The 19,295-nt window shown below is 39.6% G+C and overlaps 1 protein-coding gene across 1 annotated transcript in view; it reads right to left on the reverse strand.

Moving 5' to 3' along the window:
- The window catches only part of TRABD2B (TraB domain containing 2B), a 263,245-nt gene that overhangs the window by 77,493 nt on the left and 166,457 nt on the right, over window positions 1–19,295 (reverse strand). Inside the window, exon 5 of the mRNA XM_063427781.1 lies at window positions 1,238–1,328. Within this exon, the coding sequence (XP_063283851.1) occupies window positions 1,238–1,328 (91 nt within the window). The remainder of the gene's footprint in view (window positions 1–1,237; window positions 1,329–19,295) is intronic.

Below are 19,295 nucleotides of genomic sequence, written 5' to 3' on the forward strand. Positions count from 1 at the left end.
GAACTTTTCCCAATTCTCACTATGTAGTCTATGTTGGTCTTCTATATGTTTTATATCTTCTATTCCATTTAAGGAACTTTCTCATACACCTCTCATAAAACCTCTTGTTTCTTTAACGACCTTTCCCCTATACTTCCTCTGGATGCAAATACAACGCTCTGGATGTATTTTAATAAACTGTCTTAAACATAACCTAATTAGTGTTTTGCATATCATTTGTTTAAAAGAATGCAATTATACCTATTTTTCCACTATGTACATTATATAATCCACTGACATTTAGGAAATATAAATATATAGTAGATAGCAAATAATAAATATATAGCAGGTAGCAAACAAACAAAACTAAAACTGAAAAAAAAACATTTCTCAAAATTCCAAGTGTAAACTATAAAGGTTACTCATTAAGTGAATAATTTTTTTTACCAAGCTTTAGTAATCTCTTGCATTGATTATTGTAACTCTCTCCTAATTGGCCTTCCCAGAAGCCGTGCAGCCCTGGTACAGTCTATAGTGAATGCTGCCGCCAGACCTCACCCTTCTGTCGGTCATTACATTTGCTTACTATATTCTATAGGAGTCAATTAAATGTACTAATCCACACCTATAAAGCACTGAATGATTCTAGTCCCTCCTATATCTCTTCACTGATCCGTAGGTATGCCCCATCTCTGTCTCTACGATCGACCAATGATCTTGTCCTGTCTGCTGCTCACACCCATACAGCCAACTCATGCTTGCAGGACTTCTCGTGGGCAGCTCATATCCTTTGGAATTGCCTGCCTACCACCATCAGACTCTCCCCTAGTTTTCAATTGTTTAAGAAGTGCCTTAAAACCCATCACTACAGAAAAGCTTATGGCCTCCCAGAGTAACCCCTACCTCACATAGCTGTCCCTTGCCCTCTCCTAAAGGGCAGCACTATACTCTCTCATCCAGCCCTGCTTCACCCCCACCTTGTTTGATTGCTATCTCCTGTCCTATTGTGTTTAATACCCCACCTCCTATAGACTGTAAGCTTGTTTGAGCAGGGTCCTCTTCAACCTTTCGTTACTGTACGTTTTTGTAATTGTCTCATCTATTGTTAAATCTCTCCCCCCTTTATATTATTGTAAAGCGCTATGGAAGATGTTGGCGCTATATGAATGACGATAATAATAATAATAATGAAAAACAAGGGTAAGATTTGAAGGATAAGAATAGTCAGTGAATTCTTTTTTAATAAATAGGTTCTTACTCAGTGAACGGTTGTCCCGCTGGAGTGTGCTCAACTTCATATCCACCTTCTCTTAGGACGTCAATGACTGTGTTATTGCCAAGAAAATGACCTATAAAATAAAATGGATCCTAATTACATATAATTAGCAAAATATACAAACATTTCTTATTGTGGGCACTATTAGAACACTGGTCGACTCTAAATTCTGTTATTATTTTAGATTCTGTTATGGCTCCAAAATGTTATCCTTCTTAGCACATACAGGATATTCTATTTTCAACATCTCAGATAAGCGTAACATATTTATGAGGCTAAAAGACTTGCAATTAGAGATAAGGTTTTGTTTTTGTACAAATAACTCAATATTACATGCCACAGAAACATCTCAACTCCAAGGTCATCCTGACCTGAACTCCCCTAGCCGCTTTAATTCGTCATGGACTTGCCAAAAAAAACTATAACTATAAAAGGATTAACTATTTTAAAGACGAACAGGACAGGCAGTTACTAGCTGTCAATTGTACTATAGCTAACATTGGTGTCTGTTTCTTTGGGTGGAGATGATGATAGTTGTAATCCAACATAAAGTAGCAGCCCAGCTGACATGGTATCACATTTGGTCAGTCGGGGCTCTTGGCTTCCACCGAACTTGTTAACCTTGTCACCAATTCATTCAACCGAGTTGACGTTACTTTTATCTATCACACTAGGTACACTGTTAGTGCATAGACCCCTCTAAATAACAGTAACCTTAGATGAACTTTTAAAAGATAAGTATAGGCAAACTATTTTTTGGCACCAAATGGCAATCTGTCATTAGCATGAAGAGATCAAACCATAAATATTCTACAGCATGGTTATTCAATAACTCAAACCTGTCTAACAGTGCTTTCAACATGTTACTCTGCAGGAATTCTGAGGAATTGGGTGGTCCTCAAATGGTTTCCAAACAGTTATCCTACCGTAGTTCACATCAGCTTCTTATAATAAACACAACACATGCCAGATATGAAAATCCCATGTCTAGTGAGAACATCGATACCACCATTGGTTGAAAAATAAATGCAGTAAGATGTGTTTTATTATAGAGCTACATTGAATTTACTGATTTTAGAACCTGAATCCTCTAATCTGTTTTAATTTGAATTTGGGTCGGTAATCTTACTGCTAACATTATCGGTCTTGATTTAATATTATTGGATATGTTTTTTTAAATGTTGTAATATTTCAAAAACTATTTTAATATTTTGATATATTTTTATATATATTTTGTGATATTTTAATATTTTGAAAAAAAATCCAAAAATATGAAATCATTTGAAAAAATATATCCAAAAATACTAAATTGAGGCCATTGTCAAGATTAATTGCTAATGTGTGAACTGCTGAAAATTCAAGTAGGATTGGAAGTGAATTTCAAAGTTTCTAAACAGTGTACAAGAAGACCCATGAGTGGGTGGATCCAATATAGCAGGTTGGTGGTCACAAACTGGACATAAGAAGAGGCTTGAAAAGAAATGGGTGAACAAAGTCTGCAACCCCTACCTGTGCAATTCCTCAAAAGCTGAACTGAAAGATGTCATAACCCCAGTCAAAGACCTGATGTGGAACATTCCGATAATACTCTTTTTAACAGAAAAATGATGGAAAAGGTAGACAGATGCAGGGTATTAGCTACCTCTAGGGATTAACCCCTTAAGGATGCATGACGGAAATATTCCGTCATGATTCCCTTATATTTCTGAAGATGTGTCCTTAAGGGGTTAATACACATTACACAAGCAAAAATCAATGTGCATAATCAATCATGGAGTAAAATTGCTATGAAGCAGTAGTTCTAGTACTGCAATATCTTTCTACATTGGGCAGCATACAATATCCATGGACTGAAGTAATTATCTTCTACCAACAAAGTTAGGAATCTCAAGACGGTCTCTATTCTGCAAAAGGTTTTGAGAGTTTTCCAATTTGAGTTAAATACAAAATTGACATTGGGAATGATGAGGCAATGTGCTATGTCATGTATATATTTATAACGTAATTATTTTTATACGACTCAAACCAGTAGCGTAACAAAAATTGTACAGGGTTCCGTATTGATATTGCTATTAACCTAGGTGATCTGATGAGAGAGTTGTGTTCAAAGCTTTCACTGACACAGTCGTTGACCTCTTGCAGTTCCCGCATGATGCGCTGGGTGCCTCGCAATATGATGTCACAGACCAGCGTTCTCTGACTCATTCACAGAGGCAACAAAAAGAGCATTGACCGATATCTGTGCTGGTGGGGATATAGACCTCATCTCCAGTCCAGTTGAAGGTTATATGCTCACTGGTTCCAACAAAGTACTCAGCATTGTGTTGGCACTATATTAATTTTTTTATTATCATTACTAGGATTTACACAGCATCAACATATTTTGTTGCACTTTACAATTCTAGAATGGGGATATTCAACAACAAGTAATCGACATCCAGAATATCAGATAGAAGAGGTAAAGAAGGCCCTTCTTTTTTTGTTGCTCAAACTATAAACCCCTAATCTCTAGTTCTGTGGAGCACATTCTGTCCAGATTCTGAATTCCATATTGAATACAGATTCATTGTCTTTCAACCCATAAAACATAAAAGCCACAAACCTATTATCCTAATTTATTGTGACAGATGGTGAAAACTCGAGAAAAGAAGAGGTCAGTGTTCCTCCTGCCATGGGGAATGAATAGTAAAACGAGGGAAGAACAGCTGAACGCCCTCTCAGTCCTCGCGTACATACGGTCTTGGGTGGTGTAACGCTCAGCATGGGAGCAAAGTGCTAATATGTAACTAAGTATGCACACTACTCTGTGGTTAAAATGGAAACCTCTTTGGAGACACAGGGCTCTGCAACACATCACATACACAAAAAGAATCCCAGTACAGCAGCAATGGAAGCCCCCTCTGCACAGACATTTCCAATTGAGTTAAATGTTTATGTTTAATATTTTAATATATTTTATTTTCATTTAGTTTAAGTGGATCTGGGCTGCACATATGACACGTCTGCTTTGTGTTAAATAAAAGTCAGTAGATTATGCAAGTGATTTGGGGGCAAAATAATACAAATAAGTGAACAGAGTGTATGCTCACTTATTCATTAAATACAAAGCTGTACATACTTGTGTATTAGTGAGGATAGATAGGTGAGAGCAGCATTATGTAGAGATTTGAAAGCAAGAACCAGAATTTTATATTGAGCCCTATATCTAACTGGAAGCCAATGTAGGGACTGACAGAGGGGGGAGGCGTGGGAGGTGCGGGCGGACAGGAAGATGAGCCTCGCTGCTGCATTCATTATAGACTGCAGTGGGGCAAACTGGAAACATGTAAGACCAGTGACAAGTAGATTGCAGTAGTCAAGGCGAGAGAGGACAGTGGCATGGACCAGCACCTTAGCCGCATCTGGGGTTAAGAGCACGCAATGTTTTTGAGATGGAAGCGTCAGGATTTGGCGATTAACTGGACATGAGGGGTGAATGAGAGGTTGGAGTCAAAGAGAACACCTAGGCAGCGAGCCTGCGAGGTGAAGCTGATAGCAGCACCGTTAACGTGAAGGGAGACAGAAACGAGAGTACCAACACTCGAGGGAGGAAAGACCAGAAGTTCTGTTTCGGACAAGTTGATTCCTGGCACTACCTCCTAATGATTAAATAAAGGTTTAAAACCCCTTTATTTATTTACCTGATCCCAGCGCCGCCCCCTCCTCAGTCCCACGACGAGCGGGGCCTGATGCATGGGCGCATTAGACCTCCCCATACGAAAGCATTGAATAAATGCTTTCATATGGGGGAAAATCTGATGCTGGAGGTCCTCATGCAGAATGTTGGGATGTACAGCGTTAGATAACCGTCCAAAAGTCTGTTACTATGGTGGAAGCCCTCTAGTGGCTGTCTGATAGACAGCCACTGAGGGCAGACTTAGAGTTTCTCTGGAATTGAGCACTAAGTGTCCCTTTAACCCTTGACCTACTGGTATATAATATTATATATATATATGAGTTTTTGTTTTGCACTTTAGGGAGTGTTGAAATTTCTGCAACATATCCTTATTGGGTAATTGCTTTATTTTGGGAATTTGGAAAATATACACTGGAAATTTGAATGTATATCCCATGCGTCATTAATCTCTGAATTGTAGCAAACCAATGTCCGAATGGTAAAACTGAGGCCAAAATAGCTGATTTGGAACAATTCTACAACTCCACCAATAGAAACAACCAGGGCCGGCGCTTCCATTAGGTCAATTAGTAAGTGACACTCTTTAAGAGACCTCCACACTTGAGAATATACTGCCGTGTTCTGTCATTGAGCTGTGTCCCCCTCCTCGCTCGGCAATCACAGAAAATCTAGGGTTAATACGTTTGTTTTGCCTTTTAGCTGAAAGCAGCAAGGTGAATTGTTAGCACAATTGAGGTTTGTCTTGACGAAACAGGTGAGCTTGCACTTAAATGGCCGATGGAGTGATACTAAAAATCCTCCAGTCATTTAAATGTGCATAGGGATTGGGATCTGGGATAGTGCGCAAGTAAAGTTTTTCTTTGTTTTTTATATGTCTGGATTCATTTTATATAAACTGTTTTCATAAACTGTAAATTTTCTGTAGAAATTGGCATTTTTATAATTAGGGAAACAATTACCTCCCTATCTGTCACACAGCTAGGAAGGTTTTCTTCTAAGTCAGTCAGCTCCACAGAGCTAACAGAAGAGGCAGACGCGCTATACTAGCGTTTGCCTGCGTCCCCAGAGCTCAATGGCAAACATAGGAAAGCTGTGATCGAATGGGCATGTGTACACACGCGGCTCCTGCACAGAAGTAATCCCTGGCACAGACTGCAGAAAAATGCTACAGTGTTCCTTTAAGATTAAGTGATTTTAGTGCTCAGACTGTCCCTTTAAAAAAATAAACTAGAGGTAAGATATCCACCATAACAACTATATCATTGTGTAGTGGTTATGGTGCTCAGAGAGTTCTATTAATTATTCAAATGATCTCAAACTCTCCCAAAAAGCTTACCTAATCATTCAAAACACAATGATAATGCATTCGTTTACGAATGAAAACTGCCAAAATAACAGCTTTTGGAAGTAAATCTTTTAGCAGACGGAAAGAAAATTAACAGTTACATCCCCTTCCCCTTTTACACCCACTAAAATGTAGACTGAAAGCTTCCCCTTCCATTCATTTTTATCTGATACACAATGCTCTCGACCCTGGTGTATATCTTATACAACGCTAGCATTCTTTGGAGTCTGATCCCACATTCTGCTTAGCACGCCATCGCCAGGGATAAAGTTTCTGATTGTTGAAGGTATAAAGAGTTTCCTTTCAAAGAGAACAGTTCTGTGAATGGGTTAGGTGCATTATCAGAAAAGGGCTGAGACAGATTTAGCTGCTCCTGTGCCCATAATAGTGATGGCTCGGGAGACAGGGACAATAAGCCTCGTGGACGACTCTTAAAACATGTCCTGGGACACAAAAGAGGAGATGCATGAAATTAAAAGCAGGGGGTGCTATTTTAACACATTAAACCTTGTATAAAGATTCATTTCATTATTTTACAGTATTGCTGTGGAGCTCTGTTAGACTCTCAGACACGCCAATACTATGGAGTTCCTACAAAACAGGGACATTATTTTTATTTTATTTCATCACTGGTATTTATAAAGCGCCAACAGATTCCGCAGCGCTGTACAATTAGTGGAGAACGTACAATATACACAGACAAATACAAGAGGTAGAGAGAGCCCTGCCCGTCAGCTGATACCTAGCCATTGCAGCTCTTTTATACAAAGTGCTTAGCTAGATGGCCCGTGAGCTTACAATCTAAAGATAGAAAAGGGGGACAGAGGGCTTTAGGTCCAAAATAGGGACTGTCCCTCCTAAACAGGAACACTTGGGGGTATGTAAATTCACTGCAATGTATTTAGTGTATATATATATATATACACACGCTATTAGACTATTAGGGCAGCATTAATCAAGTGATATATATTGTGAGGCATTAGTATAGTAAATCTTTTTAAGAAAGTCCATAATTAGGCTCATTTGAGGAATGAAACGTTGGTAACATTTCTGCCAAGAAATATGTGATAATAACTCAATATTACTTCGTTGTGCTCAGTCCAATCACAACATGCTGCACTAATTCACCGTATTCTTACATAAATATTAGTGGAACGGAAAGTGAAGGAGGCTAATGGCTGTTTTGCAGAGCGCACATTATTTTAATATAAAGGTCTCTTCTACAGTTGAGTGTCCTCAGCTATTAAAACAAGCTTTTTGTAAAATGTAGTTTATTTAAGGATTTAGTTCCTACACTTATGGAATTGCGTGATTCTGCTAAATGTGCACTATTCATTTCGCCTTGAAATAACTCAACGTGAATTAGACAGTTACAGTAATTTCTTATGAAAATTAAACCTAGCAGAGACATGTAAATTGTTTCCCTAAGGGCACTAGTACAGGACAAGTTAAAAAAGAAATATATTTTGATTAAAAAATAATAATGCTGATTTTGTATGGCAATTAATAAAATGCTCAGGCGATGGTGGTTAATACAGCTTTTCCATACCAACAGGAGAAACAAATATATCACATCATAAATTACGTTAATTTATTGCTATAGCCCACCCAGTGCATACCGGGAGATTGAAGGTTTTATTTGGTGTGTGTTGGTGATAGATACACTTTGGTACTCAAGCTGTTAAATTATTTCAAGTTTTGGATATTAACTTAAAAAGTCATGTAGAAAATTCAGGAAGAACTCGGCAGACCTATCTACCTAGCTGTCAAGGTATTTATTAGTTTAAAAGAGATGGTTGGGTTCTTCGATGCTTTAATGAAGATTGGAGACGTTTAGCAGAATAAAAAGAATGAGATAATTAGTGCAGAATGATAGCAGTATCATCTCAGTTCAGCAGAACACAACAACGTGTGTTAAACAGGACATTCAATTTTCCAACTGCTGAGATATCCTTCGGAGTTCAATCTAAAAGTAGCTGAGTTTACTTGATGAATGTAAGAATTGGTCACTATTCATAGAATTAGTATCGATTTCCATCCATACACTCATCCCTCCTTCCGTCTGTCTGTCATTCCTTCCATCCATCTATCCATCCATCCATCCATCGATCCATTCATCCATCCATCCATCCTTCTGTCTATCTATCATCCATCCGTCTATCTATCCATCGATCTATCCAGCCTTCTGTCAATCTATCCATCCATCCGTCTATCTATCGATCCATCCATCCATCGATCCATGCATCTATCCACCCATTGATCCATCCATCCATCGATCCTTCTGTCTATCTATCATCCATCCGTCTATCTATCCATCGATCTATCCATCCATCCATCTATCTATTGATCTATCCATCGATCTATTTATCCATCCTTCTGTCTATCTATCCATTCATCCGTCTATCTATCGATCTATCTATCCATCAATCTATTTATCCATCCTTCTGTCTATCTATCCATCCTTCATTCCATCCTTCCGTCTGCTTGTCCTTCTGTCTTTCCTTCTGTCCTTTAATCCATCCATTCATCCATCCATTATCCACTAATCCATCAATCCATCCATCCATTATTTGCACTTGATTTCCCTGTTAAATAAAACTGTACTGAAAGCAAAAAGTCACTATGTAAGAATGTATCACAATTGAAGTCAAAATTATTTCACAATTTTCATTGTATAAAGTCCATCCTATCACAGTTGGATTACCCATTAGATGGCCAAGGCTCCTCAGAAAACACTTGGCCACCAAACATCAGCCTTGTGATATCGGCTTTAATTAAAGGGACAATCCACAGAACTACTTCAATGCTTTATGTGTGAAGAGTGTGTACACCTTTTTTCATTTTACAAAAAGTGCAGATTTAAATAGAAATCTTTGGCTGTCATTCAGACAACTGATCCTGTTACGTCCTGGTTTGTTTAGCTCAGCAGATTTAAACTCAAGAGGCAGCAATTGCCCAGAGCACCTGCCTTCTCATTGAGCTGCATTGGGAAGCCTGTGATTGGACAACCACAGAAAGTCATGTCGGGGTTAGAAGGGTAGGGCTTTGAAAGGCTGCAGACAAGAGATCTGCAGCTTTTGCAATCTGTTTTAGATATATGCCAATGAAAAATTATGTTTTTTATTGGTGGTATATCTACTAAATAGTAAAAAAAAAAAAAAGTTTTTGAAACCTTTATTGCCTGTTCTGACGATCAGCCACTGATCAAATCATGACCTTAACATCTACCTTTATGAGTCTAACACGTCAGCAAATGCTGCTTCTGAGCCACCAGTTCTAATCACCCCAGTTCTTCTTGTATTTATCCTTCTGATATGTATAACTCCAATGCTAACACAGACTTTTCAGGAACCTGTCTCTATTTCCAGGTTTTCTTTGGAACTAGTGATTTGCAATAGAATTATGTATTCCTGAATCATTCATGTATTCCTGATTGCAGCTCTGAAACAATGGCAGTAATATCAGCAGAACATTTTAACCTTTCTAACAGCCCTAGTCACAAGTAGAATTGTATCCCTGCATGGCATTCCGTAATCCTTGGGATACCGCCACACTTCAATTCTAGGGAGAATCTTTATGAATAGTTGTAGCCATGATCATATCCTACTTTCTATTACATTATACACTATTGGAAAAAAACAGTTTTTTTTTTTTTATTATTTATTATATTTTTATTTTGCTTTTACAAATTATACATCTTACACTGTATTCTTTCGACATTTGCAATACAAACAGTTTACAACTTTAAACATTTCGTTGAAATATAAATCGTGGTTTACAATCAGAATAGTTAAACTAACAGAAAACTCTTGGTATTATCCCATTTTCACAGTTTTACAATGTGTCCTCTCTCCTGGAGTGGTATTCTCTGCGGAATAACTTGATGTACGCACGTGTATATTCGTGTATATGTTCCGTGTTACTCTCTCTCCCCCTATCTACTTAAGTGTGTATTAGGATCTAGTTGTTAGAAAGGATCGCCACGGTTCCCATGTGGTTGTGTATTGGTGTGTTTTACCTAGTGTATACAGTCTCAGTTCTTCCATCCTGTGAATATCGTCTATTTTCGAGTACCAGTCCCTTCTAGATGGTCTCCTGTTAGATTTCCAATGACTTGCTATTACAGATTTCGCTGCCGTTAATAGGAAATACATAAGTGATTTTTTAAATTTGTTCAAGGACATAGGAAAATGAAAAAATAGTAGATTTTCAGGAGTGAATGGTAGGGAAATCCCGCTGATCAATCCTGTGACCCTTGCCACTTCCCTCCAGAATCCCTCCACCCTACGGCAGTACCACCAAATGTGCTGGTATGTGCCTTGTTCCTTGTCGCACCTCCAACATACTGGTGAGTTGTTTATATCGAATTTGTGCGCATCTACAGGAGTGACATACCATTGTGTGAGAAATTTGTAATTCGTTTCCTGTAACATAATGCTAGAGTGGGATCTCATCATTTTAGTGAAAATGTTTTGCCACATCGTGTCTTGTATTGGGGTCGTGAACCAAAATTGGTTCCTGGTGGTGAACCAGGGGAGCGCTTGGTTTGTGCTATCTTGTATCAGTCGGTAGCAAGTGGTCACTATTTTGGTGTTGGGTGGCAGGGAACACATTTTCTCGAATATTGTTTCCTCTCTGGGTCTCCAATTTAAGAGCCCTTCCTTGTTAAGAAAGTGTTTTAGTTGATGATAGTGGAACGATTGCGTCATTGTCGGTAGTGTAATGTCAGTCAGTTCAATCAGGGGTATAAGTCCGTTCTTTGAAACTATGTCCCTCAATGTTACATTTTTTGTTCCCAACTTGGTGCTGAAAGTGCTGAGCATTTTGCTATCCCTGCCTGAAGGGAATAAGGTGTTGTGGGAGATGGGGTATTTGGGGGATGGGGTTGGGGTGAAATCCTTGTGTAGGTGTATTTTTTTCCATAGTTCCATGGTGGCCGTAATTGTGGGTAGGCCTTGTGGTATACTCCCCCCGCTGGTGGATACAGTCCAAGGAAGTGTTTTCAGGGATGTTTGTATCTGAGATTGTTCGATTTCGACCCATGCCTTCCTTTCTCCATCTCTAGACCAATCTAATATCCTTCCTAAGTGTATTGCCCTGTGATAGTTTTGGATGCTTGGGCAGCCTAATCCTCCTTTCTCCTTGGGTTTAGTTAGTATATGGTAAGCTACCCTCGGGCGTTTTTTTGCCCATATGAAGGAAGTGAGAGATTTCTGAAACGCATGGAAGAATTCATTGGGGATGTGGATAGGGATAGTATTCAATAGGTATAGAATGCGAGGTAGGATATTCATTGAAATAATATTTATACGTCCCATCCATCGGAAGTGGGGTCTATCCCACCTATCTAAGTCTGTCTTTATGGCAGATAGTAGGTCTGGGAAGTTTGCTTTATATAGAGTTTTGTATGTATTGGTAATGTGTACCCCTAAGTATTTAATAGAGTGGGTAGCCCATTGGAAAGGGTATTTATTCTGCAGAATGTGTACTTGATGGGAGGGAGTGTTAATGTTTAGAATTTCACACTTGTCTGTGTTGATTTTGAAGTTAGATACCTTACTGTAGTTGTTTAAGACTTTCGTTAGGCGGGGGAGACTCTGTAGTGGCTGTGTGATAGTGAATAATAGGTCATCAGCGAAAGCCGAGACCTTGTACTCTTGTTTAAGGACCTGGATACCGTGTATGTCGGAATGTTTGCGGACTGCTTGTAACAGAGGTTCTAAGGATAAGATAAATAAAAGGGGTGATAGTGGGCATCCCTTACGGGTGCCGTTACTTATCTTGAATGGTTTGGAGAGTTGACCATTAACCTTAAGGCGGGCTGTGGGATGGGAGTAGATCGTTTTGATCCATTGTATCCATCTGTTTCTGAACCCCATCATCTCAAGCGTAGCTACCAGGAAAGACCAGTCTACCCTGTCAAAGGCCTTTTCTGCATCAATAGCCAGGAGTAAAGTCGGGGTATATGTCTGTGAGGCGTGGTGAATCAAATTTATAATTTTGGAAGTGTTGTCTTTCGCTTCCCGGGCTGGGACAAAGCCCGCCTGATCAGGGTGAACCAATGTTTGGAGAAAGGGTTTGAGCCTTGTGGCCATCATCTTAGTAAATATCTTAACATCAACATTAATAAGGGATATCGGCCTATAGCTGGCACAGTTCTCTAAATCTTTCCCTGGTTTGGGTAAGAGAGTGATCGTCGCTTCTAGTGCTTGGCTTGGTATATGAGATTGTGTTGGGATAGAATTTATTGCATCTAAGAACTGATGGCTGAGTTCATTTTGGAACGTCTGATAGTAAGTGGCTGAGAACCCGTCTGGGCCTGGGCTTTTATTATGTGGGGTCTGTTTTATTGCCAGTCTCAGTTCGTCAATGGTGAACGGTTCTTCCAGAGACCTTGCTGCTATTGGGGGTAGCGTTGCGTCAAATGTGTTCTTTAAGTAATTTTGGATTTCTTCAGTTCTAGATTCCCTTCTCTTTAAATTGTATAGTGAGGTATAGTAAACTCGGAAGGTTTCAGCTATTTCTTCCGTTACTTGTGCTAGTGACCCGTCTGAACGTTTGATTTTGGGTATGTAAGTGAGTGTTTGTTTCTGTTTTAGGGCCTGAGCGAGTAGTTTTCCGCTCCTGTTTCCCTGGGAAAAATATAAGTGTTTAGTCCATAAGATTGCTTTTTTCGCCTCTCCTTGTAGTAAGGATTTGAGTTCGGTCCTAAGGGCAATTAGTTTACAATATATAGGGTCAGAGATGTTGAGTTTATGAGATCCCTCAATCTGTTCAATCTTATCAATGAGTTCCTTAATTCGTTTGTTTTTTTCCTTTTTAATTTGTGAACCCCATTTTATTAGTTCTCCCCTTATCACTGCCTTATGAGCTTCCCATTGTGTGTAGGCTGAGGTGTCCGGGGTTTGGTTTTCCTTGAAGTATAGTCTAAGTGAATTATTGATTGAGTCTTTGACCTTTTTTATTTGCAATAAGGCGGGATTAAGTTTCCATAGACCCTTAGGACGTGAAATGGAGGGTATGTTTAGTGTGAGGTATATTGGCGAGTGGTCAGACCATGTCATTGGTCCTATGGAAGCGTCTTTTATTAAGCCCAAATCTCTATGCGAGGTCAGGAAGAAATCTATCCTGGAATATGATTTATTGGGGGCTGAGTAGTGTGTGTAATCCTTTGTTGTTGGGTGTAAAATCCTCCAGCAGTCTGCTAATTGGTTTGTGTGTATAATTTGTTGCATTTGACGTCTAGTGGATGCGAGATGGTTGCTCTGGGATGTGCTATCTATCTTGGCGTCTAGCGAGACATTGAAATCCCCCCCTATAACTAGCATCCCATTCGTGTTTTGTTTGATCTTGGCCACGATCTTCCTTAGAGCCCCGCATTGGTGTTTGTTGGGGAGGTAGACCGCCACCAGTGTGATTGGTTCAGATCCGACTATTCCTTGAAGGATAATGTATCTGCCTGATGCATCTGTAACGTGTCTTGAGTATGTGAAGGGGACATTTTTACCTATTAAAATAGCTACCCCTCTAGATTTGCTTTTATTGTAGTTATTATAATATACATGTTGGAATTTGGGGTGCTTAAGTTTAGGGGCGTCTGGGCCTCTCAGATGGGTTTCTTCCAGAAACCTTATGTCTATTCTCTTATTGGCAAGTTCCGTGAGTACCATTCTCCTCTTTTCTGGGGTGTTAAGCCCTCTAACATTTTGGGAGCAGAATCTCAGTGAGCCCATCATGCTCTGCGGTGTAGTCTGTAGTGTTTTTATGAAAGTATGGGCTTTCCAAACAGTAACTTTTAGGTGGATTTTGTGGTATATTAGAGAGAGTTTTGCAAGAGAGTGTGGAGTGTCTCTGCTATGGGCTGTTCGCGATTGTTCACAATCTTAAATAATTCCAAACCTAAAACTTGAAAACGGAAATTAAACTTAAAAACTATTTACAATTCTTGAGTGGAGAAGTATGTAACTTAGTATCCCACGAGGGACTGTTCCACCAAAGGGTGGGTCGCACTCGTGAGTAATAGAGGTCTAGAATTAAACGATTATAAAAGTGTTTGAGTAATGTTGTCCAGACCCCTACTAAGGAGTCGGTACTACTCCCCAAGTAGATTCCAGTGATTCCTACTGGCTCAGGGGAGTATCAAAGAATAATTAGAAAGTAAAAGAAAAGAAGATATCGCCAATATCGTACCGCTCTGGACCGTCAGTGGTCCTATTTTATGACCGGAGGTGTCGTGGGTTAGAATCTGGTCATAAACTATGTTCTCCCACACTTCTATAGTGGGAAGGGAGCTCTGGGTGCTCAAATACCAGTGGTTTTACAGCTCCCCTCGCGGCGGGTTTTGTTCAATTTTTTGTTTAATATATTGGGTGTGTATTGGGCTTGGCTGCATTCGTGTTATACCTGAGACGGGGTGACCTTATGGGGCAGTGTTAGTCAAGAGAGAACCCCTGGAATCAGCGTTATCACAGCTGAGGAGGTGTAGCCCTAGTGGGTGCAACATATATCACATTACATTTTGTCAATCTGAGTGTGATTATCGCCAATCTGATATAATTACCACATCCTGAAACGATGTACTCTGAGGTTCAAATATGATCAGTTCTATATGGCTAGTGTGGAAAGTCACCAAAGAGCTAAGTTCGTTAAACTTGGGTAATCCTGAGTTCAGTTAATTCTCCTCGGGGTGATCGGCTGTCTCCTAGATCTCAGGAAAGGTGATACTGGTGGGGTCTTCCATGCTGTTCTTATCCGGGTCTCCATTGCTTGTCTGCCCTGACGCTGTTGTTGCTGTGTTTGCAATGTCTCTGTTTCTGAAACATCATACCAATCTAGTATCTCAAAGTTGGGGATACCCAGTCGTTGGGAGAATGCTTCTGCTTCTGCTGCTGATGAAAGTGTGGCTTGTGTGCCTTGATGTGAGGCAGTTAGTGAGAAGGGGAATCCCCATCTGTATTTAATATTGGCCTGTTGGAGAGCCTGCGTGATTGGTCTTAGAAATCTGCGCCCCCTTAATGTCAGCCATGAGAGGTCTGGGAGTAATAAAATTTTTGTGTTGTTATAGATGATTTCTGTAGAGTCTCTGGCGCTTCTCATGATAGCTTCCTTTACTGAGTGGTAATGTACTCTGCAAATTACGTCCCTGGGAGATTCATGGGGCAGGCCTTTAGGCCTCAGTGCCCTGTGGGCTCTATCTAACATGACAGGTGTGTCTTCAGGCCTTTGCAGTATTTTATTAAACAGTGATTGTAATACACAGTGTAGGTCTTCAGGGGAACCCTGAGTTTCGGGCAGCCCCCTAATTCTTATATTATTTCTTCTGCTGCGGTTGTCTAAATCCTCAGTGTTTCTTACCACATATTGTAATTTGGCATCCCTGCTTTCTTGCTTCTTTTCCAGTGCTATAATCCTGTCTAGCATTTGGTCCCTGTCCTCCTCCAGGTCACCTACCCTGTTGTTCACTTGCCTGATATCGGATGACAGAGCTGTGATCTGTTCCTGCAGGGATGACTCCACTTTCGCCAGCATGCCTGCAATGTCGTCTTTTGAAGGTAATTTTTGTAATATTTCTTTTAAGTCCGCCATTCTGAGGTCTGATGCATCCTCCGACCCCTCCGGGCTGTTTGGAGGAGAGCCGCGTGGTGAAGATGGCGGCTCTTGGCTGTCCTCCAAACCTGCTCCGAGTACTTTCACCGTGTCTCGGAAGTACTTATCTAATACACCCGGGTTTTTGGGTGCTCCCGGTTCCGGAGTGTTCAGGTTAGTTGTGGGTCTCCTTTTGTTTCCCATATTGTTGATAATTGAGGCTTTTTCACCCGTTTTTGATGCCGCCGAGGGGGAGCTTCGTTTATGTGCGTCTGCTCACATTAGGTGCCAGGCCACGCCCCCGAAAAAAACAGTTTTTACCAAACTTAAAATAAAGCATAAAATGGCCATTTTTGGGGTGCCCCCCCCTTCCCCCCCCATCCCTTTCCAAGCCTAGACTAAAAGTTCATGGAGAAGATCAACTGTGTTTCCCCCTGGTTTTACTTTGGACTAGTACAGATGGTTATATGGAAAATAGCCAATAACTACCACTTCAATCGGAATAAAGGATGTCACGGGACTTCACAGCCCCCAAGTCTTGGCACCCACTATAACTATAGAATTCACGTATACCCATTCCAATTTACGATAATGGGAGCACGATAGATTGCTATATTTATGAATCATTACACTTTTATCTACTGTAATATTTCACATTGAAAAGCCAAATTCCTTTGACAGTAGTAATTAAGATTAAGCTACTCCAACTGTTGGCTAAATTGCCAGGTTGGACTTTGAAAAAAAAAAAAGAAAAAAAAAAGAAAAAAAAAGAAAAACAATCCCAAACTTCATGCATTTTGGCTGACCATTCCCTTCTGTTATGTAAGATCTTTGGCATTCTTTCTAGGGAATGCTTCAAGTCTGCAAGAGAGTTTTCTCACAGCCAAGTCTGAGCTGAAAACAAAACACTTTTCATTGAGGGCAATTAGCTCAAAAAACATCAAATAGATGGGGGAGAAATCATTAAAATCCAGAGTAGCCTGAGAAATGAAAAGACGCTGTATTAAATATCTATGCGTCTATTTTGCTGATTCCCATTGGAGGTCAAGGTCCACGTGGGAAGATTTGCACTTGTGCCGACAGCTATTGGGCAAGGGCAGAAAAACAAAGGGTAAGGTCAGTGCTAATGGTTCCAGAAAATTATTGAGTAGGTTGATGAGGTGGTCTGAGAATGTTAGGAAGAGGTCCTGGTTCACAATTTGGAGTTCAGAGAGACCATGCAGGACGAAGAGTTTAGCCTCTTGCCCAAGACAGTTGTCTCCAACACATTAAACAAGCTGCTTCTCTACAGCATATTTGCAAATCTAGCTTCTCTGGCAGAAAAATGGATAGCGGAGCCAAGAGTTTCCTTTTCATCATGCAGAAAACAGCCTTTAATTTTCATAGAAAATGTGGGAAATGTCTTGTCTCACATAAAAATGTATTGCTTCATTTATTGAGTGTTGCAGTGCTCTTTTGAACTATTACATTGTATTTGTATCAGCAGCATTCATATAGCACCCACATACTTTACAATTATAGAAAGGAGATATTTAGACTTGACAAAGGCCCTGGTCAAACAAGCTGACAATCTATGATGATTTTAGGTAAACAGATACATATATTGTTAGTGGTCTTGCCCAGGGACACTTACTGGTCTAAGCAGCCAAAATAAAATACATAAGCCACTAATGGTAATTATATGTTAACTCGATTTTATCTAATTTATCAAAATACATCGATATTTTACTCCAACCCTCTGTAAAAAATATGAAATCTTATCTAAAAGACACCATGTCCCTTCTCCTCTTTTTTAATGATTTTATATGGCAGAAGGACTACATTCTGGTGACTTGCGACGTCACATCCCTCTACACTATTATCCCTCACGATAAAGGTTGCGAAGCAGTCACAAAAATACTCGAAGCAGGAAAAAGAATATCACAATCCCAAATCAATTTTATTATAGAGGGCATTAAGATTATTTTAAATAATAATTAAAAAAATATTCTGGGAAAATCAGAAATGGAATGGGTTTTTAACTTGAAGACATTAACCCCTGAAGGTCTAAATGCAGACTTTGACCTTTTTCATTTTTTATAATCTTTTATAATTATTTATACTGGTACTTTATGCTATATTATATTAGTATTCCCTTTTTTTTCTCCTCATGATAGTGTACTCTTATTATTATCCACTACCCTCTATTTATATGTATAATCTGTGTATAGGGTCTATTTTTATTTTAATTTATTAGCTCCTATGGCTTAATCCATTTATTTTTATTTTCATATAAAGTTTGTATGTTTATATATGTTTCACTATTTCACCCTGCCCCTATCCCCCATCACTAAACTATAATATGGCCGCTTACGTATTCATCCCACTTCCCTGCATCTATTTTCTATCCCCCTTCCTGTTACTGTGAGAAGAGTGATTACAATCACTCCCTCCTACTTTCGGCCGCTTAGGACCGCCTCCTCTTCTCTCTGATCACGTCCTGCAAACGGACGCGATCATAACTACACCACCCTGCTCTGCAATTTGCCGGCTCCGCCCACCTCCTGTCACTTTAAAACACCCATAGTTAAAAATGGCCGCGACCTCGCGACCTTTCACCCTCAAGTTCAAAGCTTAAATGCTTACTTTTACTTTCACCATATGTCACTTTTCCTCAGTTGAATAAAGGTTCTGCATGGGATTCAAATGTCCCTATATATAATATATTGTAAAACAAGCATTATCTACTGTTTTACTTGTTCTATTGTTTCAATGTGTATAAATAAAACAAAAACAAAATAAAGATTTTTTTTTTTAAATCATGTGACCACAGTCATGCGGAAATGACGTCATTTTGGCGCCAATCTTCATATTTTAAGCCATTTTACTTGCCTATAAAAGGTGAATAGCCAGGATCAGTTGTTTACACTTGATAAAGCCTGTTTTGGCGAAACGCGTTGTGTTTTTATAAGAATCCAATAAAAGTATTTTGCACACTTACTTTTATTTGTTGCTGTTTTATCCTGGCTGATTTTTTTTTATCATTTTAAAGATCCAGTACTACAAAAGAAATCCCTGGTGGGGATTATTCCACCTACGCCTGGTTCATAGAGCAGTGTGGCTGCTCTGAACACTGTAAGTACGTTTCATTTTACCTTTTACTGCTGTTTTTTATACGGTAAACACTATGGGCCCTCTCTTGTGATTTTATTTTCATAAGACCGGCACTGCAAGCATCGCTAGAAGGATATCCTACATGTGGGGAGTTTAACTGTATGCTGTTTTACTCAGAGCTGGTTATAGCTCTCCCAATTGTAAGTTGGCACTCTTAGGACCTCAGTGTTGTCTGTAGTTGCAGTTAACCTACGTTATTGCACCATTGGGTTTCTCCCCCTTTTATGTATTTTATATGCTGATGCTTATCTGGAATGCTGTAAGAAGTATTGAGGAGACAC

The sequence above is a fragment of the Pelobates fuscus genome, chromosome 7 (genome assembly GCF_036172605.1).
Source record: "Pelobates fuscus isolate aPelFus1 chromosome 7, aPelFus1.pri, whole genome shotgun sequence".
NCBI lineage: Eukaryota > Metazoa > Chordata > Amphibia > Anura > Pelobatidae > Pelobates > Pelobates fuscus.